This window comes from Filobasidium floriforme, assembly GCF_021052385.1.
Source record: "Filobasidium floriforme strain CBS 6241 chromosome Unknown HD553scaffold_25, whole genome shotgun sequence".
Classification (NCBI taxonomy): domain Eukaryota; kingdom Fungi; phylum Basidiomycota; class Tremellomycetes; order Filobasidiales; family Filobasidiaceae; genus Filobasidium; species Filobasidium floriforme.
In genome coordinates, this window is record NW_025763646.1 from 432,147 (window position 1) to 460,119 (window position 27,973).

The following is a 27,973-nucleotide window of genomic DNA, read 5'->3' on the forward strand; positions in this document are numbered from 1 at the left end:
CGTTCGGAAGCAAATATATGTCCGGGCCACGTCATGCCGTTTCCGTGAAGCAAGTCGCACGACGAGACATCAAAGTACCGGGACATAGGTTACGTGTGTGGGGGGGGGGGGGGGGGGAAGTGAGACATGGATAGGGAACGTAAGACATGAACGTTGTGGCGTAATACAAAGATGGCGTCTGCTCATCCTAGATTTTTTCTTGTGATGTTTCTTGGTTTTGAGGTGTCGTAAATATCGTAGTTTGTATCCATCAACTATGCAGCTTGTAGTTCCGAGTGATCATCCGGCTAAGAGTTCCGGATTGACGTTGGTAGCCGTGTTTGTCGTTTGAACGATTGGAGATTCGGCTCAGTATCCTGGCGGTGACCGCGCCGGTTAGACCGCCTGATGCTGTTGGTCAGGCTCGTCGTCAGACCCCTCTTCCACCGTCTCCAGTTTCTTCGTTTGAGGAACTCCTCTCTCTGACAACAGATCCCAAGCGATGTTGGGATCATCTTGTTGAGAAGGCTGAGGAGATAGATTCAGGTCAACCTAACACTTCGCGAGCAGTCCGGCCAACTGATTCCTGTCGCTTACCTGTTCGGCCACCCAATCATCAAAGATACCAAAGCACTTGAGTAACAATCTGACCGTCCTGTTCTCATTATGCTCGTGCATCGCAATGACCGCTCCGATGAACTTTTCGGGATTGACGTGCCAATTGCCATTACAGATCTCGCCGTAGACCTGGGAAAGAGCTCGGAACGTCAGTCAGATTGGGCGAATTCTGGGTTGAGTAATCGCTTACAAAACCCCCGCCCAATTCATCATTCTCCGTCGAGCTGATCGCGATGACTTTCCATTCCTTGCCAGCGATGCACATCCCAAGGGAGAGAACTCGTTCTGGAAGATCGGCGTCCTCCTGCAAACTCTGCGCCTCAAACAGAAGATCGATCAACTTCCCGCACTGTTTGTCACGCATACGAATCAGCGATCGAATATCGTTTGGCAAATAGAGAGAATGGACTGACTTGGAAGACACAGGAGTTCACGATCTGATTCTCGCATACAGCCATGAATTCCTTAGTCGACTTGAATTCGAAAACTGAAATCGGATAATTCCCGAAGTTTCGGATTCGTGTTTTGTGAACGAAGCAGACCTGGAAGGCGATATCAGGATATTCAACAAGGTCAAGTGAGTGGCGGACGAGGCGGTACTCTCACCCTTTTCAAACGATCATGAGCATTGAACCGCCTCAGAGCAGGAACCGACAGCAAATGAATTGCCCGCTCGAACGAGACGTCCTCCCCTCTCCCTTCCATGTTCCGACATCGGTAGCTGCGAGATTGAACACGCTGGCAGATCCGGGATAGAGGGGTGGACTGTTCGGTCAGTCCTTCAGACTGATCCTGTCGCATGGATAGCGCGAGAGAGAAATCGACCTTGGGTTGCGACAGGTCTTGGTATCTCTCTTCTAGAACCTTCGATCCACGGTTCCAGGTCCCGGGATTGGTAGCCTCGAAATCCTTCCAACCATCCTGTACGGTAGCGTAAGCTTCTGAATCGATCATGTCGATCAACAGTGGATCCATCATCTTCTGGAACTGATGCTCATTGCCGTTGTATGCGCCTGTATCGCAGCGATTTCCGATGAAGGTCAGGGACTCCATGATCTTGTCTCGGGTTTCTTGAGAGAGCTTGGAAGTCGTCGCTTTGAGAGCCTGGACAGTACGAGTGGACATGCGGGGTGATCAGCTTGGTAGAGATAAAAACACAATTCTGTGAGAGATCACTCACTGTATCGGTGAATGTGCCGTCCATCTGATGGATCTTCAACCTGAAGTTGCTCATGCGTATGATGTTGTTTCTTTTGAGTTGTTTGACGAAATTTGCATGACGCTTAGAGCCGGCGGTAACGCGGCTCAATCTGTCAGTGTCCATGCTGTCGGTCTCGCCGTCACGGCAACAATCGTCGTCGATACGATAGCGGTCGTCGGCAGTACTGATCAACTGAACAGTCTGGTCGGGTTGTAGAGATTGAAGCCAATGCCAGGTCTTGGGATCGTGAGCGACCTGGGTCTGAGTGTAGGATAGGATCATGATAAAGAGAGAAGGGAGGGGAAAAGTTCGAGGGATGGAGAGGGAATTTGATGGGAAACCCCTCGTAGCAGGTGGCGACGTATAAGAGTCGAGCTGTGCTGTGTCTTGCTGACACTTGGCCTTTCTGATTGATCCCGGAGAAGCTGTGCCAAAGGACCTCCTTTGATGACTTTGACTCGCTTGGGTCCCTTGATCCCTTGGGTCCTTTGGGTGGGTCCTTTGATATTTTGATCGCGTCGTCTATTCGCTTGTTGCTTGTTGCTCGTTAGCTCGTTGCTTGTTGTTAGTCCTTGGCTTTGTCGAGGTGCACTTGCGTCCTGAGATTAGTATGATGCCTGTGCGCCCTATAGTCCTGGTAAGATACACAAAGTGGAAGGAGGTTCTAGAGGTAGTCGCTCGCTAGCTACAGTCCAGGTGCAAGCTGATATGATGATATGATGGTGATGAACGTTAAAAGGGGGTGTAGGGGGGTTTCGGATACGCCCGCGCTCTCTAGAGTGTTTTGTGCTTAGGTAAGCAAACACGCTCGCGCTAGTACGCTGCGTGAAATCGAGGAATAGTCTCTCATCGCGTTGACCTCAGGCCTAAGGTCACCCGGACGATTCAGCGACGAATGCATGGGACGATCGTTCTCTCAAGAGAAACGTTTTGCAGTTATAAATTTGCTGCTCTCCCTTTTGTATCACGGTAGCAGTATCCACGGGCTACAGAACCGGGCTGGAACGAACGGCAAGCAGATTGCGCATCGAACGTCATCCTATAGTAGTCATAATGCTCCATACACATCGTCAATTTCCCGTTCATCTGAGATTACCGTCTGAGCAGTGTATTGGGTGTTCCAGCGAATTCGATGATCGATGAGGACATTCGAAAGCCGCTGCGTTAAGTGTGGTGTAAAGCAAGTGAAACGCTCGACCATGGCAACGAATCGCAGTTGGACATTGTCACTCAATCACTCGCTCGTAACTGAACTAATCACGACCCTATTCGGTCTACAGTCTACGGTCCACGGTGTACGAGCTACGAGCTGCAGGGTCTCGTTCGAACGCTATACACACCGTAATAACATGTCACATCGCAGAGCGAGATCCTTCTGCCACCGAACGGACGTAATCGCATCCCGACCTGCGGACCGAGACGACGAGGTAGGTGTTAGTGAACTCGATTTCGATCCCGCAAGAGATCAGAGGCTAGAGGGCGGGATCTGAAGGATTGCGTGGGTTTTCCATTTTTTGCTGCGTTGGGACTCGCGAGCTTGCGACTTGCGACTTGCTACACGGGTATGCGTATTGCGTATCGGTTCGAAGAAGACGCGGCGAACCGAAACGCCCAGCCCGCAGGGTGGCTCAGGATAGGTTTGCGGGAATCAGGTTCGACAGGGTTGTCATGAAACCAGGTCCAGGCGAACCAGGGGGTCTGAACCGCCGGTATCCCTCTTCGCTCCTCGTCCAAGATCAAAGGCACATGTCGGTGCTTCCCGATCGTCCTGGCTGAAAGTGGCTTGGCGTGGCTTCTCCCGTCAGGCGGAAGAAGCAGGAGGGAAAACGACTGATGACGCGACGCCCTCTACGTCATTCGATCGTCAGGCGCCAATCGCTTCCATCTGGCCTCGGTCTTTGGCGCGATACCGAGGCAGCTGATTTCGGATCGACGACGATCTCGACGACCTACGTAGAAGGTGTTTCAACGAGGGTTCGCAGTAGGGAAGGCACCGGGATTTAATTTCGGTCCGTTTCTGTTCTGTTCGTGTTCGGGGTCGGTTGTTGTCGTTGGAGCCTTGGAGCGAAGGGTGAGAAGGAGAAGAGCAGGGCAGAGGGGGTAAGGTAGGTGGATCGTCGTCGGATTCTGATGATGATGCTGATCGTCTTGCGAGTATTTCGAGGGAGCTTCTTGTGGTGACAACGGGATGATGACGTTTCGGTTCGTGACGTAGTCATGTCGTCACTCTTTCTGTAGGGAAGAAGAGGAGGAGACGATGTCATCCTTTATGTGTGTCTACCGGCCCGTCGAAAGTATATAGTCCCAGTAACCTTGCGTCGACTTCAAGGCCCCCGTGATCTCCCCCTCGTCTCTCTCACACACAAGCCTCGTCCGAGCCACTCAATCTCACCGCACCGCCGCCCTTTCGAACTTTATAATCTCATCGCGCAATGTTCGGCCGACGAAAGAACTCGGACGTGGGCACTGTGACCACCACCTACACGGAGACGACCAGCCGACGACCCTCTATCAACTATATCCTCGCCTCGCTCCTCACCTTGGCCGGGGCCGTCTTGCTCTGGTTGTGTGCGTTCTCGACCCCGTTCATCAGGAGCATCTATTACATCGGTCTTCGTGGAGGTGATGCCGATCGATTGGGAACGTTCGGGTACTGCGTCAGACGAGGATCTATCCGTTGTATCCAGAAAGTCGGGGTGAGTCGCGATCTAGTCGTCTCGTTCGCCATGTCGTCTTGGCCCGTGGACTTACCTCGTCCTGCTTCGTGTGTTTTCTTTCCTTTGCGCCATTCACTCTGTAGTACAACTACCCCCTCATCCCCGGTAACCCTAACGGTCTCACCGGGTCCTTGATCATTACCGCCATTTCGGCCGGATTGGCCAGCTTGGCCTTCTTCGGACTGTTGTTCGCCATCTTTAGGCAGAGAGGCGGCTTCCCTGGGTTCATCTTGACCGTGAGTTTCCGGAGTCGAGTATCGGTCGTCAAACTTTCTTCGGGATCGATTGCAAATGCTGATGACTACGATTACCTGTTGTGGGCGACCTTGTAGTTCCTATCGGCCTTCCTCGCCGTCGTCTCGTTCGTCCTCGCCTTGATCGCTTTCGTCACCCTTCACGAGCGATTGGAGGATATCAACAATGGTCCCGAGTACGGTCCTGTAAGTCACCTCACACATCTACGATATATATGCCACCCACATCCCCCCGGGACTGACCCGACTTTTCGTCATGCCCTCAGGCCCTTTGGATGCACTTGGCCGGTACCGCCTGCTTGCTCCTCGCCGTCCCCCTTGTCCTCCTCGGATGGATCCGTCAGCGCAAGGGCAAGCACCAGCACGACGAGGTCTACGTAGCCCCTACCCCGGTCGTCAGGGAGACTTATGTCGAGCCCGAGCCCGTCAGGGAGACTTATGTCACACCCGTTACCACCGCGCCGGTCAGGGAGACTTATGTCGCCCCCACCCCGGCCCCGATCGTCCCGACCACCTATGCGCCGCCTGCTACCGCCTACCCTGAAGCGCAGGAACACACTGCGGTCTACAGGACCCCGGAGAACCAGGCCGTCTTCCACGGACAACCCATCACGACCAGGTACGAATCCAACTACTCGTCTACCGGAAACAACCAGGGCGTTACCACGGGTTACAACACGTACGAGAGCAACAACAACAACTCGTACCTTGCCAACCAGAGGACTTATTCCGGTGTCACAACCGCTCCTTTGGCTGCGCCCGTCGCGCCCAGTCACTACCGGGGCGACAGCCGATACTAAGGATCCACCTTGGCAAACGGAATAGCCGGAGAAAATGGACCTACCAACGGACTACCGTCATGGACCATACGAAGACGAATATCTCCTTGTAGAACAACCTCGACCGGGCATCAACGTGTGGTCGACACATCAAACTTATAATTCACCGCCGCAACCGATTCGTACACGATGTATCCACTATATATACGCATTCTCTGAAATTGAGAAATACTTTGTAGCCTAGCTTCTTTTCATGCATACACGGGACATGATATGATTCCACTGATCTCTGATACCATACCGAAGTTGTCCGAATATTGTTCTCTGGATACTCTACGTCTCGAGCGCATCTCCCGAAGACGCGCTCGTAAAATCGGGAACTGAAAGAACAGCCGATAACAAATTCGACAAATTTTACTTTCCGTTATTGCGGACTGCTGAAGAGCAGAGCAGACAAGTGGATCTCAAAGAAAGTCCTCAACATGATTATGTGGTGGAAAGTAGTCCTTCTCGCCGGGATCAACAAGGAAAAGCTTCCTGTGAAAGTCACACGATATCGTTCTATTTCGGAGTTTCATGCTTGCAGACAATGACTTCGTGTGGGATTCTTCAATACACGGCATGGACCCGTTCCGGATGCCAAGACCGATTGTACATAGTGTTCATTCCGCGCGCAATCACCTCTTTCTAATACAACTCGTTGTCAAGAAGTGTTCCAAAAGTAGCGTCCCGAACCCGTTCTCTTACTACGCTGCAGCGGGTCCTTCTGGTGGCAAGAGTAATCCGCTCCTCTTGACGGCTACGGCAAGCATCCCTCTCATCGTGCTCCAATTCGTAATGTCCGAGACGGACCCGGCCTCGATCATCTCGTCCGCCATGCGGTCCAGCAGGGCCTTCCACCTAGGTTGTTGCTCTGGCGCGGACATGTTCGTCGGCCTGCCGTTCCGCGACGAGGAGGCTACGGAGGGCCTGGGCAATGGTGATGCTGGACCTGGCGAGCTCGACGCCTCGCCGTCCACGTTGATGACACGGGATGACAGATCTGGCCGCTTGGCCGCCCGTCGGCCGCTCGTTTGTTGCTTGACGCCGCTAGCCTTGCTCGACACCGCCTTGGCGAATCCATCCTTGTATGGAGCTTCCTTCACGAACTTGTGATTATGGTTGAGCTGGGTACATGTCAGCCGCGCCTCACGCGGCAAGCTATTGAAAAGCGTCTCAATCTCGGCGTCAAGGGTTGGATTCGATGTCGTCTCTTCCTTGTATCCTGCAAGAGCTCGGCTGGAACACCATGCATGCCTGCAAGCAATGAAAGGCGGATGAGTTGCGTATCGTCGATACTTGGAATCTGCTTGAGCGCACCAATTCATGTTTGAGAGCTGCAAGACATCGTCCTTCCAGGCTACCTTGCTATTATTCTCGTTTCTGAATTCGCGGCTCAGCTTTTCACATCGCTTGACATTGTCTGAAGGTGAGTACGTGGCATCAGCTCTGACTTGCCCCATAAACGTCGATCCAGCGCGACTCACGCGGGCTGACAAAATCACAAGCGATCTTCATGCAATCGGCCAGATTGCAAACTTGATGTGCACAACCGGCCGGTACCATGATGGCCTGCCCCTAGAATCAAGTTGCCAGTTAGCAACGACGTGCTTTCGGCCGGGTCAAAGGTCGACTTACCGGGTACTGGTAGATCCGGTAGCTATATATCCCCTTCTTCTCAAACAGCTCCTGCCTGACTTCCGAGTCGAGGTAGAATTGCTGCGAGTGAATGGGATCGTGTGTGTTGTCATAAAAGCTACCGTATTTCTCAAGCAGGAACTCGCGTAGTCCATTGGCGTCTTCTGGTCGGAAGATGTCCCACACGGCACATCCAGGCGACCCGTCCTCTCGTGGGTTGGCGTGCATCAAGACATTAATCGCGTCGGCCATGTCCATATGGAGTCGTGTGCTGCGAGTAAAGGCGATGTATCAGTCGAGTGGGCGAAAATCGTTCGGCTGATGATTCCACTCACGAGCCAAGTCCCCCAGGACCTTCCTTAGCAGCCTACAAGGCTTGACGACGGATTAATACGGCGCTCGCGACCATGTCCTGCCCCTCTATTACTCACAAAGGCATTGTACATCTTGGGCCCGATATCTGGTACACCGCCACTTTTTGGAAACTATGCGTCGATGTTCAGCGTCTGTAACAATATCGGTGTTCATGCAGTTCTCTGAGCCACTCACATGAGCCGAAATGTTCAGGACGCCATCCCTACGAGTATAGTCTGGCGCAGGCATCGCCTGATGAAAATCGTCGTAGAGATCGGGAAACTTCTTCCCAAATTCGGTATCGGCCGGCCAATCCTTGAGCTTCTTCACGACGCTTCCCGTACGCTGTGCGCCCAGCATGTACTCGGCGAAAAAGTCTGCCACGCGCATTACTGTCGTATGACCTTCTGTCCTTTCCTGAGCTTGACAGTCCACGACATCTAGGGCGAGAAACGAAGTCAGCTCCGGACAGAGTAGCGGCGAAACGTAATCACGCACTGCACTCTCGATCTTCTTTCTTTTGTGCACCATCCATCCTTCTGTGAAAGTCCTGCGGGGTCCAATCCAGCTTGAAACGTTCGCCGATACCGTCTACCACGATCGGTACGCCCTTGGACCACATGGCATCGAAGATCGGGTCAGAAAGATGGTCGTTCTCGAGGCGGAAGAAAGCATGGGTTTCTAAACCAGCGCGATCAGTCGGTTGCATCGGGCCCGTCTCTCTCTTGGCATAAGATGACAGCTGTTCATCCGACACCTTCAGAGTGGCACGCAGGCGCGCTTCTTCGGCTTCTTGTCCGGGAAGCGGCGCTTTATCGCTTGTTTCGATCGCCCCTGATACGGCTCGCAAATGTCGCTGAAAGTCGGGGGCCAAGTCCGGCAAGGTTTCGTCGTAAGCGGTACGGCTCTGGGTTACGAAACCGACCAGAGCTGCCCAGTCTCTCTTGAGGTCGCTCGGACTGTAGCGAGTCACAGGGATGAGGCACGACCCATAGTGTGACCTCGAGATCCCGTTAAGCGTTGTACATCTGAGTAACCTCCCGGCGGGTTCCCTATTCCACTTTCGCGTCGAAGTCTCCAGGTCTTCTGTATTGAATTGAGATATAAAACCTTTGCAATCGAAGCAGTATTCTTTGGCGCAATGCGAACACGCCCAACTGCCTCCAAAGACGGTTGTGGCGCAAAAATCGCATATGAGCCGGCCGGTATCGTCGTCTTGCTTGCACAGCGCGCCGTCCTGAAACACGTGTTGAACCTCTCGAGCCAACAGTGGCAGAAGCCATCGAACGACCGTCTGCTGCAGATGAAAGGCATCGGACGTGGTTGGATTCCGATTGAACTCGCTCGGTGTCGGGTATTGCGGGGGATTCGACGGTTTGAGCGGTATGTTTCCAAAGTACGGCGGCCCGGTGATTTCACCCGAGTGTGGGTCCACAGGAAAGAGCCTCCAGTTGATGAATAGACACTTGGAGCCGGTCTGCTTCCCGACACACGGGCCGCATCTAGGATAACCTTGGAACAAACCATTCAGACAGCGGTTGTTCTGGATCAAGACGTTTGAAGCTAAAAGATCGTCGTTTGCGTCTATTGGTGTCCAGGCGATAAGTTCCGCGAAGTGAGGTACGGGCTCGTCGAAGCGGAATGAGCTCACCCTCTGCACCTTCCGAAGATCTGACCGTGTTTTCCACCGTCTCGCCGTCCTCGTGCAGCGACCGCATTTCGATATCGGTGTCATCCGGTTTGGCCTGAATGGCACCTGCCGAGGTCGGTCGACAGACACGGTGCAGCCCATCAGTCTCCCTCATATCCTCATTTTACGCATGTGACTACCACTTACGTTCCGTATGCTGAACACCGATGAGACCACTCATCGAGCTGTTAACGGCAGGATCAGACCGTCTCCGCGTCGTATCGCTGACGATCGGTGCGTCCACCAAAGTCAGATCCACCGTTCCAGTTGTTTCCATATCGTCTACCGGAACAGTTGCCATGAGATTACAGTTCTTTGTTGACGGAATTGCCATTCACTCACATCGCGCCTGGAGATCGACCTCGTTGTAATTCGGGCGCTGAACCTTTCTCCTGCCATGTATCGGCGAAGTATATCGCTCCGACCGCTCTACGAACAGGAAGATGATTCAGCATCGCCCGTATACCTTTGGGTTCAAGGACCGGAAAAACGCTTACGAGCTTTCGCCTCGGGTTCGGAGTCGCTAAGCACAATCGCCTTGTGCTTGTTACTCCTATGTCTCTTCGGACTGGCTCGAGAGGTATCGGTATAGTCGCTATCGACGTCTGCAGCCTTGCGTCTGCCATTATGAACCTTGGGCGAGGCGTGTTGTTGCTGTATCACGGGGCTTGCGGGTAGCGAGTCTATTCGTTTCCTCTTGATAGACGGGGATACCTTGGGAACATCCACGTCCATAGCTTGTCCTCCACCCTGGTTGGAGGTTGGGGTCGGGAAAGGCACCGGTCCAAGCTGGTCGGCCTGTTGCCTCTCCAACAACTCTTGCTCGAGCTCGTACAGCTCGGCCGTCCTCGATCTGACCTCTGCCGAGCCCGACCTTATCGGACCAAACTTTTCCACGGCCTGTTCGATCTTGACTTGAGCTGCGCCCGAGGCCATCCGTTTAGGTCGACTCGATGACGCCCCTGAACCCGGACCGGAGCCTGAACCTGGTCTCGAAGTTGATTCGTCCGGCTGTGCGCCGTTACCGTTGATCGCCCGACGTGCGTCGGTTCCAGTAGCGTGATCGATCTGATCGAGCAGTCGGATATTGGGTTTGCGTTGACGACTCGACTTTCGAGGCTGATCGGCACTATCACTGCCAAGATCGACGTCTAGCCGACCGTTACCACTTGGCACGGGAACAGTATGGGTAGACGGGGACAACTGAACATGGGTGATCCGAGGGTCTTCGTCCGAGAGCGAAGTCAATTCAGAGTCGTCGTCGCTGGAGTACGACCTGTTCTTATTGGTCTTCTTGGCCTTGACCTTGAGATCCTTCTTAGCAGCCGCCTTGACAGCCCCGTTGGCCTGAGGTTTGGGAATGCGAACTTTCTTCGGCTTAGGCTGAACACCGGTCACCTGACCGTCGTCCTGATTGACAGGCACAGTCTGAGCATTCGTTTGCTTAGACTTTCCGAGCTTTTTCGTAGTTTGCTGTGGTCTATCGATAATCACAATCTCCTGGTCCATAGCCTCCATATCTTTCGCGGTAGACCTCTCGGGCTGTACCGCAATCACCTCTGATGCGAGCTCCATAGGATTCCCGACCTCGGCAGCGGGTGTTGGTTCAGCAGCGGCTCGAAGAAGCACGTCCACCCAGCCTCCCGAGCCGCTTTGAGCAGATCTGGGCGAAGTGACTTGAAGCCGAGGTTTGGACGGAGCCGAGTTGGGGCGAGGCTGTGTTTCCGTTTCTTGAGGAGACCTTGCGGAGAGGGGCACGGCATGCGAGATCGGTTCGGTCTGAGGTACTTGCATTTGTACTCTCTCATTGGTTTGAGAAGCCGAAGATGGGGTCCGAGCCGAACCTTCTAGGACAGCCTGCAATTGGTCGTACGAAAAATCGGAGGACTTGGAAGAGACGGGCCGGTAGGGCGAATGCATTGGTGTCGGATCACCAAGATAGACTTGATTCGAGGGAGTCTGTTGGGTCTGTTGCAATTGTTGTGGCTGATACCACTCTCGTCTCGAGTCGTTGTTTCCTCCTCTGGGTTGTCCTTGGTTTCGCTCAGTTCGGTAGGATGACGACCCTTGTCCCCCTCCGTTTCCTTGATGATGATGGTCATGATTTGAACCGGTACCCGACCCGGACCTCCCGCTCATCTGGTCTTGCATGTGGGAAGAGCTATTCACTGGTCGGTGAGTGTTCGGCAGGTATCGGGGCATCTGACCGTTCGCTATCACCCTGGCTACAGCTGCTGGATCGAGTTTACTGATGTCGCGCCACAGATCATGCGGTCTCCCGGTATCCTCCCGGACGATTTTGTTCGTGTTCGAGCTAGATGGATTTCGCTCGACGGTACCTGCCTGAGAAGAAGAAGATGGTCCTCTGTCCGGACGAGGTTGACCGGGCGGCTGCGCAGATGTTTGTGATTGCGTCGGGCTAGGGTGCGCCCAAGGAGGATGTTGCAAGTTACGTAGATCCGGCACAGCGTTTGGAGCGTTAGTGTACCTGGGTGGTATGGGGTATTGGAATGCTTGCCCTCGAGACCAGTGTTGTTGTTGTTGTGAGGAAGACATCAAAGGGAAGGAAAGGACAAGGGAAAGTTCGAGCGGGCGAGGTAGTTGTTCGGTGAAAGAAGGCCTTTCGATCTGGGCTGGACTTGGCTCGAAGGGTGATTCGATAAGTTACCGGCCGCGACCCCGGGGTAGACGTGGACGACGATGATGACGTTTCAAAGAGGATGATGACTGTGAATGATGACTGTCCGCTATCTGATAGGCTTGCACAAGTGAAGGTGACGCTCGAGGTCGTGCAAGATGAATAGAAGTAGGATTCAAGAGTTGGCCTCAGGTCAGCATCGTCGGGTTTGAGCGAGCTCGAGCGGATCCGGTCAACTTCGGCTAAGCTCAACGGTGGACGCACCTGTCCCTGGCTGCGTGACAGCACAGGCAGTGCTGATAAATCTACCACGCGTCAGCTTAATCCTATGCTGGCCGCCCTTCTAGAAAGCACCGCGCGACGAGTCGCGCGATGAGGTCTCTCGACTAGAGCCTCACGTGACTATCGAGACCTCCTTTGATCTTTTTGTTTTTGTTTTGCTTTGTCCACCGTTCCCGTCGAGATATGACGTTCCCGCCCATAACAATAAGCGATTTTTGCATTCCCGCTAATTCGACCGTTCCATAACCTTACTCTAAATCGTTTCATATCGCGAGTCTTCCATCTGCTTATTGTCTGGACGACCTCCTATCGTTTGGATGCATATCCATAGTACCTCTCTATTGTCCATTGATGCAGCTCTGTACGATCGCTTGAACGATGTATATATAAACATGCGCAGATACACACGCACAGATGCACTCATAGCCTCGAGGAAAATTCTCTATTCGCACCAGCATATCAGCCTCGACTCACTACCTTACAATCCCTTGAAATAACTTCTGCATAACCTCGAAGCTATAACGATGTCAAGTACGACCGGTCAGTCTGAGCCAAGGATTCAATGCGGGAACAGCATCATCTTGGTACTCACATATGCCCACCTCAACTTTTTCTTTCCCGCCAATTCTAGGCAATGGCTCTGCGTCCAATCGTCCGAAAACTCCGACTCAAGACCCGGCCGAGCTTGTAATCCTTCCGATCGCGGCAACCGGACCACCAGCGGATGAGGTCGACCGTTCCCGCCATTATTTGAAGTTGGTGGCGGATATGTCGACGGTTCTGAATGGCTTGGAGTTAGTGACTGAACGAGCTTGCTGTCATTGTCTGTTGTTTGTATTGATCCCCATACAACTTCATGCTCAGTCCTGCGGAGTATGGTGGCTACCGCTTTGCCATCATCGACAGTCCAGACCAGACAACCGAATCCAGGGACGAACTTTTCAAGGCAGTATCCTCGTGGGTAACATCCGGTGCTGAGGAGTTGCCGGTCCCGGAAGGTAGAGGTACGTCGGTTTTATGACTTTTGCCGGGGTTTCAATACATCTCACCGCAGACCCTGTGCCACCCGCAGCCCGCGAAGCTCTTATTCAGTTCAAACATCATTTGAAACTGTCGGTCGACCTGTTCTCCGAATTCAGTACGTATCTTGTGTCTTCCTCTGCACCCTTCTTAAGTTGACCGCTAACCTCTGCAATGCGATGTTACAGACAGACTCGCGGGCGATGAGCATTCCCGCCCCATCAAGCCTCTTCCCGCGCAGTCTGCCGTCAAGCCCAACGCGTTCCCGCTCAGAGCCAGATACTCTTCCCCCCCACCCGCCGCTATGAGGGATCGACCGCCCGCCACACCCGCTACCCCTGCCGCCACCCCCTCCGATCAAAAGCTCACATACCAATATGTAGCTACCATTCGTCCAACAGAAACGGACGCGGAGGCGCTCCACAACGCTTTGATGCGTGCTGCCCGACGAGCACGGCTATCGGACGATCCGTCCGAACCGCCTCCACCATCTCTCCACGTTCAATTACCATCGATTCCCGCCGCCCTGAGCTTCACATCGGTCAAACCCGACCTATTTGGAGTCGAACTTCCCCAACTTTCCCGCAATGCCGAACGTGTCCTCTCGCCTCCCTCTCTCCTCTTCACCACGGACCTGCCGGAGACTCTGCGCAAATACGTGAGTTCTACCTGCTTTTATCTCATGCCCTGACACCATATCAATCAGCTCTCCCTTCCCGCAGGCTAGATACCTCATCGCTCATTGCGACACGGAGCAGCGGCCTGTTTTTGGTGCAGAATCTACACACTTGACCTGCCCGGCGCCGGAGGTCACATCCCCTCCTTCGTGGTACCAGACATCCCCGACCGCAATCGCTCTGATCGAAGAATATCCTCGCATCTATTCGAGTCTTGCTAAAGGAGAATGGTTGAACGATCAAGTCATCGATGCATATCTCACTCTTATTCACTGGCGACAATCGACGTATCAGCTACTCCCATCTGGTCGCGTACCCACATTCGTCCATTCGTCTCAAATCTGCCCTGCAATTCAGACTCGGTATACCAAGCGGGAACAGTCGTTGGTGCCGATGGCTACTTGGTTTGAAAAGGTGAGCTCGCAACTCATTCTGTAGTCGGCATGCCACACGGAATTAACACATTCTTCTTGCACATACAGGAAAATTTGGATCCTTTTGATTATCGCTTTCACGCCCTTCCGTGGAACATCACGCAGTTTCACTGGTTTGCTGTCGTGATTGACATTCCCGCCAAAAATATCGCGATCCTCGATTCGCTCTCTCACGTTCCCGCCGCTCTGGAGGGTCAGAACAACATCGCCGCTGAGGATAGTGATACGGGAAACCTGGCCCTTGCGCGTTGCCGCAAGCATTTCCAGGTCAGTATCGCAGCGTATGCGTTGGATGCTTTGACTGATTTTGGTACCTCGCTCTTGGTCTTGCAGATGATCGGCACCTGGTTGTCGGAGCTTCATCTAAAGTTTCGGGGTACCCCACTAGTCCAGGCGGAATGGTCGTTCTCGCTTCCCGTGAGTTGTCTCGAGATCGGACGGCCCTGTCTATTTCGCAATCGTGCCTAATATTCCCTCGCTTTTTTAATAGCCTGTTCCGCAACAAGAAGATTCCTCAAACTGCGGCGTCTTCATGCTTCAGCATATCGAGGCCATCTGTAGAATCCAGGACCTGGGAGCTGTCTGCAATCAGCCAGCACCGAAACACGATGCTCGCCGACATATGGCCATCGAACTCGCCCAAAACCGACTTCAACGACGACATGTTACCGACGAGTATTGAAGCTGTATACCATGTTCCCATTTTCATTTGTACAGTGGTCTATTTCATGTTGATAGTTATGCTTCCCGCTGCTCGTGATAACGTTCCCGCGGCGAGCTATGTCATGCGATCTCAGTTTGTTTACAATTCCACCGTCCCTGCCATCCTCGAATCGTCTCTTCGTTGTACCTATATTCACTCCGTACATCCACCATCATCGAAGATATTGATCTCACTGTACTCTCCCTGCTTGCCTTAACTATGGCATCTACCAGCACCCCTATTCCCAGAACCCCCTCCAAGAAACGTCGCCGTCGGAACAGCGACCATCTCTTCCCCCTGTGGGAAGAACCAGTGACACCAACCCCTCCTCCGAAGATCGACTATCACGCTCGATCACGGCTGCTGAACAACCACAAGTACCGGGCCACTCCCCTATCTTTTGCAGGCCACCGCCCAAATGGAACAGGTCCTCACAACTATACGTCCTCCAATGGCCCTTCACCTAGACTCCAACCCACAAACGACGCACCCAACAACCCTTTCTTCGAATCTGTATTCGATGATGACCCTCCCCCTTCCCGTCAGCCAGACGCTTATGCTGCGCTGCTACAGGACTTGGATCACATGGGGGAAGATGGAGCTAATCAATCGTGAGTGAAGGTGTGCTTCCACCCTGATCCGCGAACCGACAGACTCCTCTTGTTTTCTTCAGCCTGTACCTATCTGAGCGACAGCAAGAGCAAACCCGTCTGCAAAGCCTCCTTCCCGCCCTTGTCATTCAATTCTTCAAGTTCCGCTATCGACCACCATCGATTCAACCACCTACTTGGCCCAGCGGGCCCATCGACCAATCGACAGCTGCGACAATGCTCCTCCTCGACACATATTGTTCGTGGATATCTTTGACGGGAATGCCCAGTCACTGATTCCCGCTTGCAATCTTCCAGCTTGCCGTACTGTCTCGTACTGCCGCACAGAATGGGAACGGAGCCCCATTGGTGTTGCAGCCCACGTCATTGCTCTTGGCCATCTGCCATCAAAACTCCATCGCCCATCTTTGGCTTTCAGCATTCGGACAATCGAATTCTACCATCTCTCCTTTTGTCACTCCCAAATCTCCCGAGTTGCGTTCGTTCGCTCACTGTGTGATTACAATCAGGTAAGTCGCGTTGACTATCACATCCATGCTAGATTTTCACTGAGGCATAGTCACTTGTCCAGATACCCTACAGTGAAAGTATTCGGGAAAGGTTTAGCTTCTGCGTTGACCTGTACGATCGGATCATCCAGCACATGGAGAAAGAGGAGGACGTCATCATTTCTCAAACATCGTCTCTTTCAGCTGTTCCCGTTAATGCGCCCCTTGAAGACCCCTTTCTGGGCAGCGTTCGCCCCGGAAACGAAGCCCAACCCGCGTTCTGTTTACCATCAAAATTGCCCTTGGATAAAAAAAGCTGCCCACTCTGCTTTCCCGCGGACGGCAAGTTAGGGATTGACGACTACGTCCTGTGTGCGGCATTGGACGGGAACAACTCACTCAAACGGCGGGATCGGCCTGGTACAGCATATCAAGACCATCAATCCAATTTCCGCTTGACCTCTGAGTATGTCAATCAATTTGCTGGGCAGACTATCTCTGCACAGCGAACGGGTCCCTCTCGCACTGGCCAGGCTACTTCCAAGCCGGCAGCAAAGGACAGCCTTGGACCTTGCTCCTCCCACTGGACAGCAGCAAAAGAACGACCCAGAGCATCCCTACGGTACGACGAGATGGGTTGGTTTCCGCTCATCTGTCGCCATGGAGTCGTCCTCGCCTATACGGACATGATCAAGGAGCACGAAAACGCGAAGTTCCCTTTGGCATTAGTCAAGTGGCTCGGAGAGAGATACTCTGGTCGCATATCTTTCGGTTATGACATAGGATGCAGCTTTGCGAAAACATTCCAGCATGCCCCACTGCTTTCCCGCCTAGCCAAATCGGATTCCCGCATTCAGTTCCGTGAGTCGCCTCCCGTTCCCGCCGTCAGTTCCCAGTCCTTAATCTCCGTAACTTGGACAGATGTTGGCGCTTGGCACGGATATGCACACAATCGTGAATGCCAAGTACGGTATCACCCACGCTTGACATCCACAGCTGGCTTAGAGGACTTCGAAGGCTGCGAAAGGCTGTTTTCCTATACCAACGGGATTGCGGGTGTCACACGCAGTGCAACACGATACCACCGGCATCAACAGCTGGAATGGGTCATAAAGCAGTGGAATAGCGACAAGCTGTTACATTTAGGTCAGTTTGCCATCGTGAGGCAGACTCTTCCGGCCCTATAGCTCATCGTTCCCTCATGAATTTTGTTCTTGGCAGCTACCAATATACTTAAGGGTTGGCGGGAAGCAAAGACCATCCAACAAAGCAGTCTGGCCAACATTTCCCGCCTACGCCAGCAACATCGTCGCCCAGAATTCTCCCTGGACTATTTCAATCGCCTCTGGGACCAAGAGCAACTGGCTCGCGCACGTGAAGCATCCGCTGCCACCACCGAGAGCTATAACTCCGGTCTGAATCATGCTCGCCTTTGGTTATTGGGTACAGATTACCTACGTGCCAAGAACCAGTGGATTGCACTTACCAGAACCAACGCAATCACCCACAGCCTCGATATCATTCAAAGCCAAGTCCAAGATTGGTCATCATTTGCCCAACTGGCTGCTGCGTCACAAAAGTTACATGACACACAAACTCGACTAGTCGAGTTCCTTGGTGGGCAAGGGCGGGTTGCCAGCTTTCAAAACGATTCCCGCCTGGCCGAATGGTTAGTCTCCCCGGATGGTCAGCGCGGGAAGGTCTTCCACCTCCGTCATGCGTACAACCAGGCTCTGGACGCGCTTGAGCTTGCTTGTGTCGACAGGTTCGCAGAGGCAGAGAGGTGCTGTCGACCTGGAACGAATTATAAAATGAGAGCAAAGATCGCAGGGGCATTGAGATCTCGTACGCAGGGGATCGAAGCCGCGTACAAACGTTACGCCCAAGCCTGGACACAGTTGCCACTTCAACATAAGCCAGCTTTGATGCAGCGGGACGCTCTCAAGGGAGACCAAGACTCCGTCTCTCAAGCATTTGCAGTAGCTCGAGATGGACTAGCCAGCTTCTCTCAGGAGGATTGGGTGCAACCTACCATGCGGGAGGGAGTTCGCCAAGCCCGACTACACGCTTGCGCCACCTCCGAGTTGAAGCAATTAGAGATCGAGATCTCTAGACTTCAACTATGGATCAAGTCGGAACCAGAAAGAATATCTGACGCCATCAATTCCCGCCCCCTAAAACTCCCTATATCGGCAATTTGGGATGAATCTCCTGACAGCGTGAATCCGGACCGCTATCCCACTACAATCATTCCTATGCTTGCCCTCCTCAGGCTGCAAGAGAAATTACAGCAAGCAAACCGGAGGAGTGACACTTGGCAGAAAGAATTGTGCAAGTTGGACGTTCCCGCCATGTTTTCAGCGGCGAGATCTCCGAGCACATATCACATCGCGGCCGACCGTGCAGTATCGTTTTCCCGGAACCCATACACATCCGAGCAAATGTCTTTGCATTTCCCGGAATCGAGTCGTTTACCTGCCGTGCCAGAGGAAGGCAACGACCCTCAAAATGAAGCACAATTACCTGGACTTAATGACATCGGTGATGATGTACTGGAAGCTGCAGAGTAATGCTGTTCCCGCCGTGTGTTATTCCGTTCCCGCGGTCGCATCGGTGCGGCAAATCGAACCTTTAGGAAGAAATAATTGAAAGGAGGGTACTCAACTGCGAACCGAGCCCAGGAACGCAATGATCTTCGGTCCCTAGAACACCTCGTCGGGCCCTGGTGAGGCTAAAGGAGGGTACATTCCAGATCTTCGTGCTTCTCGGATACACTGCCGATCCTTTGGGTCCTTTGTCTCCCTTGTGAAGAAGGGAACGGTCCACTTGGAGTATGATGTCGTACCATCATTTTTGCGATTATGCAAACCCTATATATATCTACCGTACCAGCGACGTACCTTCAACTTCTTCATATCACTTCCAACCAACTTTTACCTTTAAGTGTACTTCTGTCCACCTACTTCTTCCCACCACCTAGATAGTAACTTAAGGCGCACAACATATCGACGATGTCCGTTCCCGCCGGCGCCAACGACCTTGTCTTGGTCTACGAACCCACTGCCCCTGGTGTTGTCCTTCATGATGCTGCGGGGAGACCTTTCACGGTCAACAGCCAAGGTCGCGTCGTCTACCAGAACGGACCAGCCCAGCCGCCCAACGACCTGCGAGTCCCGCTGTTTCCCGTTCAGCCCCCTCGATACTCGCCGGGACCCCCTCCAGGCTACATCCGGGCTTACTTTCCGGAATGTCCCAAGCTATGGCAGAACAGGCGGGAGAATATCCCCTGTCTGATCTGGGAACCTTATAACGGCACTCGAATTATGTTAAGGTGGAACGATAACCTTGGGCTGCTTCAGTTCCCGCCGGGATTGCATGCTCGTAATTTGTCCCTGCCCGACTTCATGTCTCCCGCAAGGAGGCCTTTCGAATACCCTCTGCTGGCGTATTGCAACGAGCCATACACCCAATGGCTCTGTCACGTACGTTCTCCTTCTCGTGCCCCGCCATTGATGGATAACTGATATATACGCAATACTGGTGCGACAGGAGATCATCATGATGGCCATTGACGATGCGCGGGAATACATCTTGGCTACCGTCAATTACGAGACGCTTCGGTGGGAGGACATGCGAGAAATCTACTGGTTCGGGCAGGGATTGTTTCACCATATGCAGCACCACCAACTCTGCAAAGAACATACTCCCCAGTCTTGGTCAGCTGTGGCCGCGGCGTTGTACCGCATCCACATTTTGCGACCTCGACTCCGACGACTCGGATATTCGACTGAGCAAGTGGAAGCTCGCGTTCCCGCCGCCGCCGACATGTCCGTTTGGACGGTCTTTATGGAGGAAGTCAGGCTGGCTCGTTTGAGGTGTACCTGCTTCCATAACGGACGCATGGGCCCGTTGAGCTAGACTGGTACGCTCACTTCTTCTTGGTCTGGAAAACCAGTGAGGCTAACGAGTGAATTCAAACAGAGACTTTACCGACTCAAGTCTACCGACCGCGTTTTGTGTGATCGTGTGTGTGCGTGTGATCTCCGAGGGACGGGAAGGCTATCTTGGCCAATATACAGACGGGAATATAGATATATAGTGATTGTAGTAGCAGCGAGTGAGGTCCCGACAATATGAAGCACTATACTCTTGACTGATGATGAGACACGGCTTCTCACCAGCGCGCGGGAATGTTTCATATCATCACCTCGATGTCGCCGGTCATGCCGTTGCCTGCCTGACATTGGTACGTGAGAGACGTGATCTAATAGAGACCTGCCGCAAATACGATGCTCGGACACAAGACAATAACACTTACATATGTTGCACCGGCAGCGAGCGTGCTTGCGGTACCAATCGAATGCGACTCGGTCAATTGTTTCATTATGAAGTAGAGACTGGCGTTTCATGTTGGGGTGATGGCGCTGCTGTGTCGATTTATCCTGTCCTGCGCCTACCTGATAAATCTTGATCGTCGACACACCTGCCGACTTCTCAGCTGTTACCAATACAAACGTTGATACCAACGCCAACACAAACGTTAATACCAACGTCAACGCAAACATTAACAATCAACACCAATAACAACACCAAACGTTGAGTATCTCTGCCTCAGCACGATTTCCACTGACCCTTTCCACCTAGGCTAGCCTTCCGATACCACTAGGCCCGACCGTAACATCAGCCTTCAAGAAATATATGTTCGCCATCTGGACATGCCCATCAGCTTCCAGATATACATGTCATGACGACGACCTTCTCACGTTTTACTCAATCCACCTTACAGATTGAGTAAAACAACACGTAAGAACCGATCGGGCAGTAGTAACGATCTTCACATGCGACCTTTTTGTTGGGATGAAGTGGTACGTGGTTCGAGTTGACGACGGGAATGAACTTTTTGCGTGCGGGAACGCGCGAGATTTTTGCGGGAACACGAATCGCTAACCGGGGATCGCGGGAACGGCCAGATATCTCTCATCGAGGACTCTTTGTGGTTCTTTCCGGAACATATGACTGAGGGTCTCAATAGTTCATTGTTTGATCGATGTGCGCCAGAGGTTACCTCGTCGTTCTATATACCGTCTGAACCTTTTTGCATCCCTCCCCTTTTTTATGCCAGTAATATATAAGCTGTAAGCGTTTACCCCGGGCTCGGGTCGAGGTCATGTTCCCGGACCGCCTCTGGACCGAGTCCATGGCGACGTAAACGTCGCCATAGGCTCGGTCCCTCGTCAGTCCGGGAACATGACCTCGACCCTCGCTGTAAGGCTTGGCGTCGACCCAGTCATTAGATGCTGAGAGTATTGATTCCCGCCGCCAGCCATGAACGTTTGATTCTTCAGTGCCGAAGTGAGGGTTATTAAATAGGACGCCAACAGGTCTACAAGTCCATACAGACGGGAAGCTGTGCTATGCAGCGGTCGAGCTCAGATGACGAGAAGGATGGGGGATTACTCCCAAAAAATCGCTTAATCGCAGCCTTGTTGTCGTTTTTCAAGGCCATCTGTTTCAATGCAGTACGGATGGCGGTAGCGTAACCGGCATCGTAATCATTGATACTCTTGAGGACAAGTTGCCCTTTGACATATATTTCACCCAGGTACAAGAGCTGAAGAACAGGGAAGCGCCCGGATCAGCGCAGTTACCAAACTATTGGCCAATGACACGCACCGCTTCCTTACGCCCTTCACGCACCAACCCCCAGTCGAAGTCAACCTTAACGCATTCCCACCACACATCCCGCTCCAAACAGACCACATTCATTCCCGTCCAAGGAACTGTAGTCATCTTCTTGCTGAGTCCAGCACTCATGACATTATTAATCTCCTCTGTCAATCGCGATCGCTGAGCTTGCAACGACAGACGGGAATGCTGGACCGCAAGTGAGGCAGTGGAGCCGGTTCCCGTCACAGCAGCGGTGTAGGCATCCTCTGTTGAGCGCATAGAGAGGGAGAGAGATTTAGTCGCTAGAGATGGGGACAGCCCAGGCCACACTCACGACGGCGAGCACGAAGCTCATGAATCGCTGCCTGGATTGACAGGAGAACAGCCTGGCTCTGTCCGGAGTCGTTCCCGCCGATGCCCCAGCGCTTTTGCAATACCGCCTCAAGGTAAGGACTCTTAACAACAGCCTGGGGCATGAAAGGATGGTCTGCATCGAGAGGCATAAGCAGGAGAAAGCCGGCAATTTGATAGTTCTCGTGAAGTCGGGAGAGCTATGGGAGGATTTCGAACATTCCCGCCGTTATGTCAGAGCGTTGTACCAGCCGCGGCGACGTAAAGACGTTGACTGACCTGTAAAGAAACGTCCTGCATGACCGCGTTACCCCGATACGCTTGTAACCTCCGAGTATCTTTCATTTTCGGCAACGTGGCTTTGGATTGGCGCTTGTCCTCCGCTCGTTTTCTCTCCAACTCCTGTACTGTCCTCTCAATAACATCGGGTGACCAATGACTGGCAGCCTTTCTCTTCTTAGCTTCGGCCTGGAGGGTCGCGAACTGCTCTTGAACGCCAACAGCCGAGGTGGAAGGTGCATTGGTAGTTGGCGTAGAATTACCGCTGGTAGCTGAAAGTTCTGAAAGGCGACAACCAGTTTCAGCTCTGTGCAACGGGAATCTGGAAGGGGGAGCGAACGGGAAAGGAACCAGCTCCACTTACTAAGGTCTTTGGCAGTGAGATGCACCCACGCTTGCCACTCGTTCAGTTTGCGGCTTTTCTTTTCTTTCTCGCTTATATTAAGAACAGAGTATAGTAGTCTCTGTGGTCGGACATTGAGCTTAGTTGCATATTCCGAACACTGCGTGCGCAGCGAGCTGAGGATGTCTTGCACAGCGAGATTGTAGTTTAACTGGCCGACCTGATCGGCTCTCCCAGTCCTTACATCCAATTCCTCCCCAAGGTCAAGGTCGTCTTGAAACTGGTTGCCGGTGGTGACGAGATCGACATGTTCGTTGTTGGGGATAGCGAAGGGGTCGATATGTCCGTTGTTGGGGATAGCGAAGGGGTCGACATGTCCGTTGTTGGGGATAGCGAAGGGGTCGATATGGTTATCAACCAGGCTAGCACTCTCGTATGCAGAAGCGAGGGTTTGGCTATGGGGGAAAAGATCCATCTTGATGATTCAAATAGTTCAGAGCCGAAGGTAATGATCAAGTATCGAGGAGTGAATGGGTAAGTCTAGCGTGCTCTAAAACAACTGTCGAAGTTTTGGTAATGAAGGTATGGCTCGGACTGCCAAATCTTTCACTTGCAATACTTGATCTGTTTACTTTTCAGTAGGCGGGAATAAGAACTCTCCCGCGCAGATCAGCGGGAATGACGAATAACGCCTTAACTCTGGTGCTCCGGCTTCCCACGTGTCGTCGAACAAAGAGCTCAAAGGCAGGTCCCACAATCAAAACAAAAGACTTGTGTTTCCCGCACAATAACAATACCACTTCTAACCAGTCAACATATCGATAACTTCAAACAGAAGACAAAAGTAACTGCGCGGATCGACATAATATTGGGGAACAAAGAAGGTAAGTCTGTATATCGGCTTCGTCGAAGGATATACATATATACGAGCTGATAAACACCGCTCGAGAGTTGTACTCGAGGCGTGCGTGTGTGCAGGAAATCGAACTCATATCGCGAACTTTCATAGTTTTACAACTGTATCTGCCTCGATAATATCTTCATTATCCTCACATCATGTCAGAAAACGCTGCCCGAACTGAAGTGAAACAGCCCAAGCCCAAGCTGAGCAAGAAGGAACTCAAAGAGCTCAAAAGACAGCAGTGCTTAATCAACGCTGCGAATCGGAAGGGACAGAGTAAGCGGAAGGCAGAGGGGACGCTTGAGGGTCCCGATGTAAGTGCTATTATAAGGTATACGGCATATCGATGTTTGTACTGATCGTATATCACATTGTATCTTGATGTATTCGCCAGGATAAAAAAGTAAAGATCTTACCCAACAAGGAGGACGTCCAGGTCCCGCTAAAAAGAAAGCATGAACGTTCACGGAGCTCGACCCCACTTACTCCGCCTCCCCCTATCGATACCACGAAGGAAGAGCGACGGGAAGGTGAAGCAGGAGCGGCGGGAACGGGAGAGCAGTTGGAAAAGAACTTGAGACCGGAAGACAAGGAGGAGAAGTCCAGCCAGAAGGGGTCGGACAGACAGAGGGAAGACGATAGGAAGGAGAAACCGGTGAGCGATTCGATTCGGCAGCAACCTGCCCCGTGTATTAACTATTGTCCCTGGCAATCTTGCAGGTCGTTCGCAAGAATTTGGCGGCGACGGTGGAGGATATGGACGAAGATGAGGCGGAAAAGGAGAGAGCGGAAAGGGAAGGGGTAAGTTGACGAGGCTAATCACAGGCCGTTCCTTGCGATTGAGATATTGATTGTGTTAATGGAATTTAGATGCAAACGTTGGGGGCCTCCCTAGACGATGACCTTTTGGGAGAGTTTGAGTTTGATCTCGACTATGAAATCCCTAAGGCAAATCTTGGACGGGAAGGTCAGCAAAGCAAAGATGGCAAGAGCAACGCCGAGAACAACGCCGCAGCAAGCACGGGGAAAGATGCAGAGTTGGACGCCGGAAAGGACGGGAACGCGAAGGCCAGAAGTGAGAGTGAAGAAGGTCCAGCGGGAAAGGTCAGTTTTTGTTTGCGATATTCTCTTGGGGATCTAGAAAGTGATTGCGAGTGCTGATGCGTATGCGATTGCTATACATAGGACAAGGATATACAAAATTTGTCTCATCCAGCGGGAACGGTTCCATTTGAGCTCTGGGATACACCGACGATCAGCTTGACGCGTCCCGCCCCAGCTGTGCCTAAGTCATCTTACAAGATAGACGACAAGGGAATCAAGGAAAGCTTGGCGAAGTTTCAAGAGCGGTTCCCGCTATCCAAGTTCGAGCTGCCGGGTTCTTCAACTGTGAGAACCAGACAAGGCATGGCCGAGAAGGTAGAAGTGAAGGGGAGAGCTCGTAGGGAGAGGAGTGTGGACGAGTTTGGTGCCCCCTCGAACCGCGACCAACAGCCTCCAACGCCGTCCAAATCGCACAAGGAAGAAAAGGATTGGCTCGGCAGCGCTATATACGGGATGCATCAAAACTTGCGGGAACCGATCTACCGTTCAGGATCTCGCTGGGAAGAGCCATTCCCCACGGCTCGATACAAGAATCCTTACGGTCTTTGCGATGCTCTTCGGTTTGCACGGGACCACTTGAAGAATAGGAAATCGACGATTGACACGTGGACGCGGGAAGGTATTGCTCGCGTTGAAGAAATCCTTGGGGAAGGATGGAACCCGGCAGAATGGGTCAAGATCACAGCGTTGGCTGGGGCAGATGGACGTCCGACAGCAGCACGTCTTTGCGACTTCTACGAGATATGCTGGGACTCTGGAGTCTACGACGGCGCATTTAGCGGTGGCGGACAGTACCGCCCGGGTGGCGACTTTGGGCTTGACGTTGAGGAGAACCAGGCGCTCGGCATGGCGATACAAGTCATCGAAGCCGAGGACGACTACTGGCGTGGAGTATCGGAGCGGGAACTGTTGAAGAGAGCGGATGGACTTGCGGGAATGAAGTTATCCGTTCTCGACCGTGCTTGCGAGCTGCTCAGCGAGATCGAGCGTATTGAGGACCAAGCCGCTGAAGCCGTAGACGAATTGTTGGGCAACTCTCCCATCGAAACCCGCGGTCAACTTGGCATCGACGGCTTACCGATCGCTTGCGACACGCCGGAGAAGAAGAAACTTTGGCTGCATTCGAGGTCTCTGCTTCAAAGAGCCCGCGATTCAAGGGTCGCAGCGGGATTGGAGATTCGGCAGTTTGGTTGGGAGCAAGGGTACTTCATGGGACGGGAATGGATGCGAGGCGCAAGTCCCGCATTCATTATGACCATTGCTGGAATCATCTCGACGATCTTCGCCAGCCGGGCGGGATACAAGGCAGAGTCGTCTCTTCCAGGGGAACTGCATTATCTCCGTCGACTCATAGGAGCGGGGCGATTTTATGAGAGCGAATGGATCCCCGTGCTGGATATGTTTCGTCGTACCGATGGAGTAAGGCTCGCAACTACCTTGTCAAAACTGCAAGACGCAAAACGCCTACCGGAGGCAAGACATAGGTGGGCGGACATCGCTTCCCGCGCTCGAGAATTGTGGACGGGAAAAGGAGGAGCGGTATCAATGCCAGTAGCCTTCGACTCCAGCATCGCCACCGCCAATCCCGAGGTAGCGCTGCGCGGTCTTCGCAACTTAGCTTCGAGACCGCTCATCAGCGCTGGAAGGGAAGCTCTACGGGCCCATATCGGGGAGAAGCTCGATATCGTTGTCCATACCGAAACTTGGGCGGCATACCTCAGCGAGCTTTGGCAACTTCGGCTCGGTACAATGGATGGCCGGACTTTTGGAACACGCTGTCGTCTACGCGAGAAGGTCCTAGCACGGGTGATTGGGAAGATGTTCATTGCGCGGGAGGTGGGGACTTACGTCTGCCAGTTTCACTATCCTAGGCTGGATAGTCAAATCGGAGAGCAAGTTGTTGAGTGCGAATCTCAAATCTTGGAAGAGAAATTCCGGTGGTCGAAACCGGCCTTGACTGAAGAGATCGACCTCGACAACGATGCACTGCGCAAGGAAGCCCTGGAAGCGGAGCAGCGGGTGGATAGGGAGCTACAGGGAGGCAACAAGTGAGTGTCTCCCCTGCGAATGTATCATCAGTTTCCCTTACTGATGAGTACGATATTTGCAGAGATGTTCGCAACGCTGACCGACAAAGTGCGGATGTCGAGAGTCAGAGCGACAGCGATGTTACTATGGGGGGTATCGATACCGGCGGGAATGGAGGAACAAACCGCGGGAACGAAACTCCATCCAGCAAGGATGTCGCCGACATAGAGTAAGTGCGCTCGCGGGTCTGTGACGACTGCGGGTTGACTTAGAGCTTTGTTATAGCATGGGAGATGTGGACACCGACGTCGCAGAGGCATTTGGCCCGACCGGCGACGACGACATGCCAGCTGTGAATGGGTGAGTCATGTTGTGGAACTTGACATGAAAGAATGGGCTATTAACGCGAGAACTCATGTCTAATACGAAACAGAGAATGGGTTCCAGAAGCGAGCGATTTCGTCTACGAATTAGATGATCCCAAAACCCTTTATGCGGGTCTCCAGAGGAAGGAGAAGCGGGATATGCCCGTGTGGAACTCCATGGCAGACCCGGACTGGCTTCCTGAAGCTTTTGTGGGACCGGGCAGCCTTCCGAAAGGATCGAACGACCAGCGCGATGTTCAGCAAGCTGCTCACGAGCGAACAAAACAGGTCGGGCACTACGTCGAGATGCAGAAGACCAAGCACGTCGAGATTGCTGAACGGACGGGAAGATTCTCCGTGACTTTCACAACGGGCGCTTTCTCGGAGGGAACATCGTCTATCCTGATTTTCGAATCGCCGGGAATAAACGCCGGACGGAAATATCTGCAGCGGATGGGAGACATCTTCGCGAGAGCTGTTTATCCTGCAGCGCGGGATATGGATCGTCGAATTCGAGAAGTGGAAGAGCCCGGTTCGACAGCTGGGATGACATCGCCCTGGGAAGACGTAGCGGGAACCGAGTCGGAAGGTCAGAAGGACTCCGAAGACGACGAAGACTCTGACGATGATGACGAGATCGCAAAGGATACGGTCGACAACCGAAAGAGTAAGACAGCGAGTGAAAGCGGGAAGGAAGAAAGAAAGGTCGGGGCTCACGGGAAGGGAGAAAGGCCGAAGCCCAAAAAGAACAAGAAGTAGGGATAAGGTGAAGTGTATGCGATGTTGTCCTTATGTTGTATGTATTCTGCTCTA

General features: G+C 52.8%; 8 protein-coding genes across 8 annotated transcripts; 5 read left to right on the forward strand and 3 right to left on the reverse strand.

Moving 5' to 3' along the window:
- Positions 1-116: 116 nt before the first annotated feature.
- HD553DRAFT_318784 (uncharacterized protein) lies at positions 117-2,474 on the reverse strand. The gene is made up of 6 exons (XM_046180934.1): positions 1,778-2,474; positions 1,204-1,701; positions 1,011-1,139; positions 788-946; positions 577-726; positions 117-507 (listed from the first exon to the last, which is right to left on the reverse strand). The coding sequence occupies exons 1-6, from the start codon at positions 2,078-2,080 to the stop codon at positions 376-378; spliced, it is 1,371 nt and encodes a 456-aa protein (XP_046033398.1). The 5' UTR covers positions 2,081-2,474; the 3' UTR covers positions 117-375.
- Positions 2,475-4,179: 1,705 nt separating this feature from the next.
- Positions 4,180-5,787, forward strand: HD553DRAFT_337353 (uncharacterized protein). Its single transcript, XM_046182278.1, has 4 exons — positions 4,180-4,494; positions 4,599-4,751; positions 4,848-4,955; positions 5,036-5,787. The coding sequence occupies exons 1-4, from the start codon at positions 4,231-4,233 to the stop codon at positions 5,567-5,569; spliced, it is 1,059 nt and encodes a 352-aa protein (XP_046033399.1). The 5' UTR covers positions 4,180-4,230; the 3' UTR covers positions 5,570-5,787.
- Positions 5,788-6,041: 254 nt separating this feature from the next.
- On the reverse strand, positions 6,042-12,122 carry HD553DRAFT_318785 (uncharacterized protein). Its single transcript, XM_046180935.1, has 12 exons — positions 9,767-12,122; positions 9,612-9,698; positions 9,417-9,551; positions 9,231-9,335; positions 8,078-9,163; positions 7,775-8,019; positions 7,657-7,710; positions 7,561-7,592; positions 7,226-7,496; positions 7,075-7,165; positions 6,908-7,010; positions 6,042-6,844 (listed from the first exon to the last, which is right to left on the reverse strand). Exons 1-12 carry the CDS (start codon positions 11,823-11,825, stop codon positions 6,295-6,297), a joined length of 4,818 nt encoding a protein of 1,605 aa, XP_046033400.1. The 5' UTR covers positions 11,826-12,122; the 3' UTR covers positions 6,042-6,294.
- Positions 12,123-12,713: 591 nt separating this feature from the next.
- On the forward strand, positions 12,714-15,002 carry HD553DRAFT_345710 (uncharacterized protein; the record flags this gene model as incomplete). The annotated part of the gene is made up of 9 exons (XM_046183117.1): positions 12,714-12,729; positions 12,821-12,983; positions 13,054-13,193; positions 13,262-13,327; positions 13,398-13,867; positions 13,932-14,300; positions 14,369-14,587; positions 14,654-14,737; positions 14,811-15,002. The coding sequence occupies 9 exons, from the start codon at positions 12,714-12,716 to the stop codon at positions 15,000-15,002; spliced, it is 1,719 nt and encodes a 572-aa protein (XP_046033401.1).
- A 1,692-nt stretch (positions 15,003-16,694) lies between these two features.
- On the forward strand, positions 16,695-17,276 carry HD553DRAFT_252821 (uncharacterized protein; the record flags this gene model as incomplete). Its single annotated transcript, XM_046177330.1, has 2 exons — positions 16,695-16,983; positions 17,044-17,276. Coding segments are annotated over 2 exons (522 nt in total), but the record flags the coding sequence as incomplete, so codon positions are not given.
- Positions 17,277-19,133: 1,857 nt separating this feature from the next.
- HD553DRAFT_345712 (uncharacterized protein) lies at positions 19,134-20,040 on the forward strand (the record flags this gene model as incomplete). The annotated part of the gene is made up of 2 exons (XM_046183118.1): positions 19,134-19,604; positions 19,672-20,040. The coding sequence occupies 2 exons, from the start codon at positions 19,134-19,136 to the stop codon at positions 20,038-20,040; spliced, it is 840 nt and encodes a 279-aa protein (XP_046033403.1).
- A 916-nt stretch (positions 20,041-20,956) lies between these two features.
- On the reverse strand, positions 20,957-23,237 carry HD553DRAFT_326595 (uncharacterized protein; the record flags this gene model as incomplete). The annotated part of the gene is made up of 7 exons (XM_046181719.1): positions 20,957-21,138; positions 21,270-21,461; positions 21,580-21,733; positions 21,820-22,055; positions 22,124-22,340; positions 22,420-22,773; positions 23,007-23,237. 7 exons carry the CDS (start codon positions 23,235-23,237, stop codon positions 20,957-20,959), a joined length of 1,566 nt encoding a protein of 521 aa, XP_046033404.1.
- A 581-nt stretch (positions 23,238-23,818) lies between these two features.
- Positions 23,819-27,919, forward strand: HD553DRAFT_345714 (uncharacterized protein; the record flags this gene model as incomplete). The annotated part of the gene is made up of 8 exons (XM_046183119.1): positions 23,819-23,977; positions 24,058-24,318; positions 24,384-24,464; positions 24,534-24,767; positions 24,849-26,815; positions 26,878-27,024; positions 27,081-27,155; positions 27,229-27,919. 8 exons carry the CDS (start codon positions 23,819-23,821, stop codon positions 27,917-27,919), a joined length of 3,615 nt encoding a protein of 1,204 aa, XP_046033405.1.
- Between the last annotated feature and the right edge of the window lie 54 nt (positions 27,920-27,973).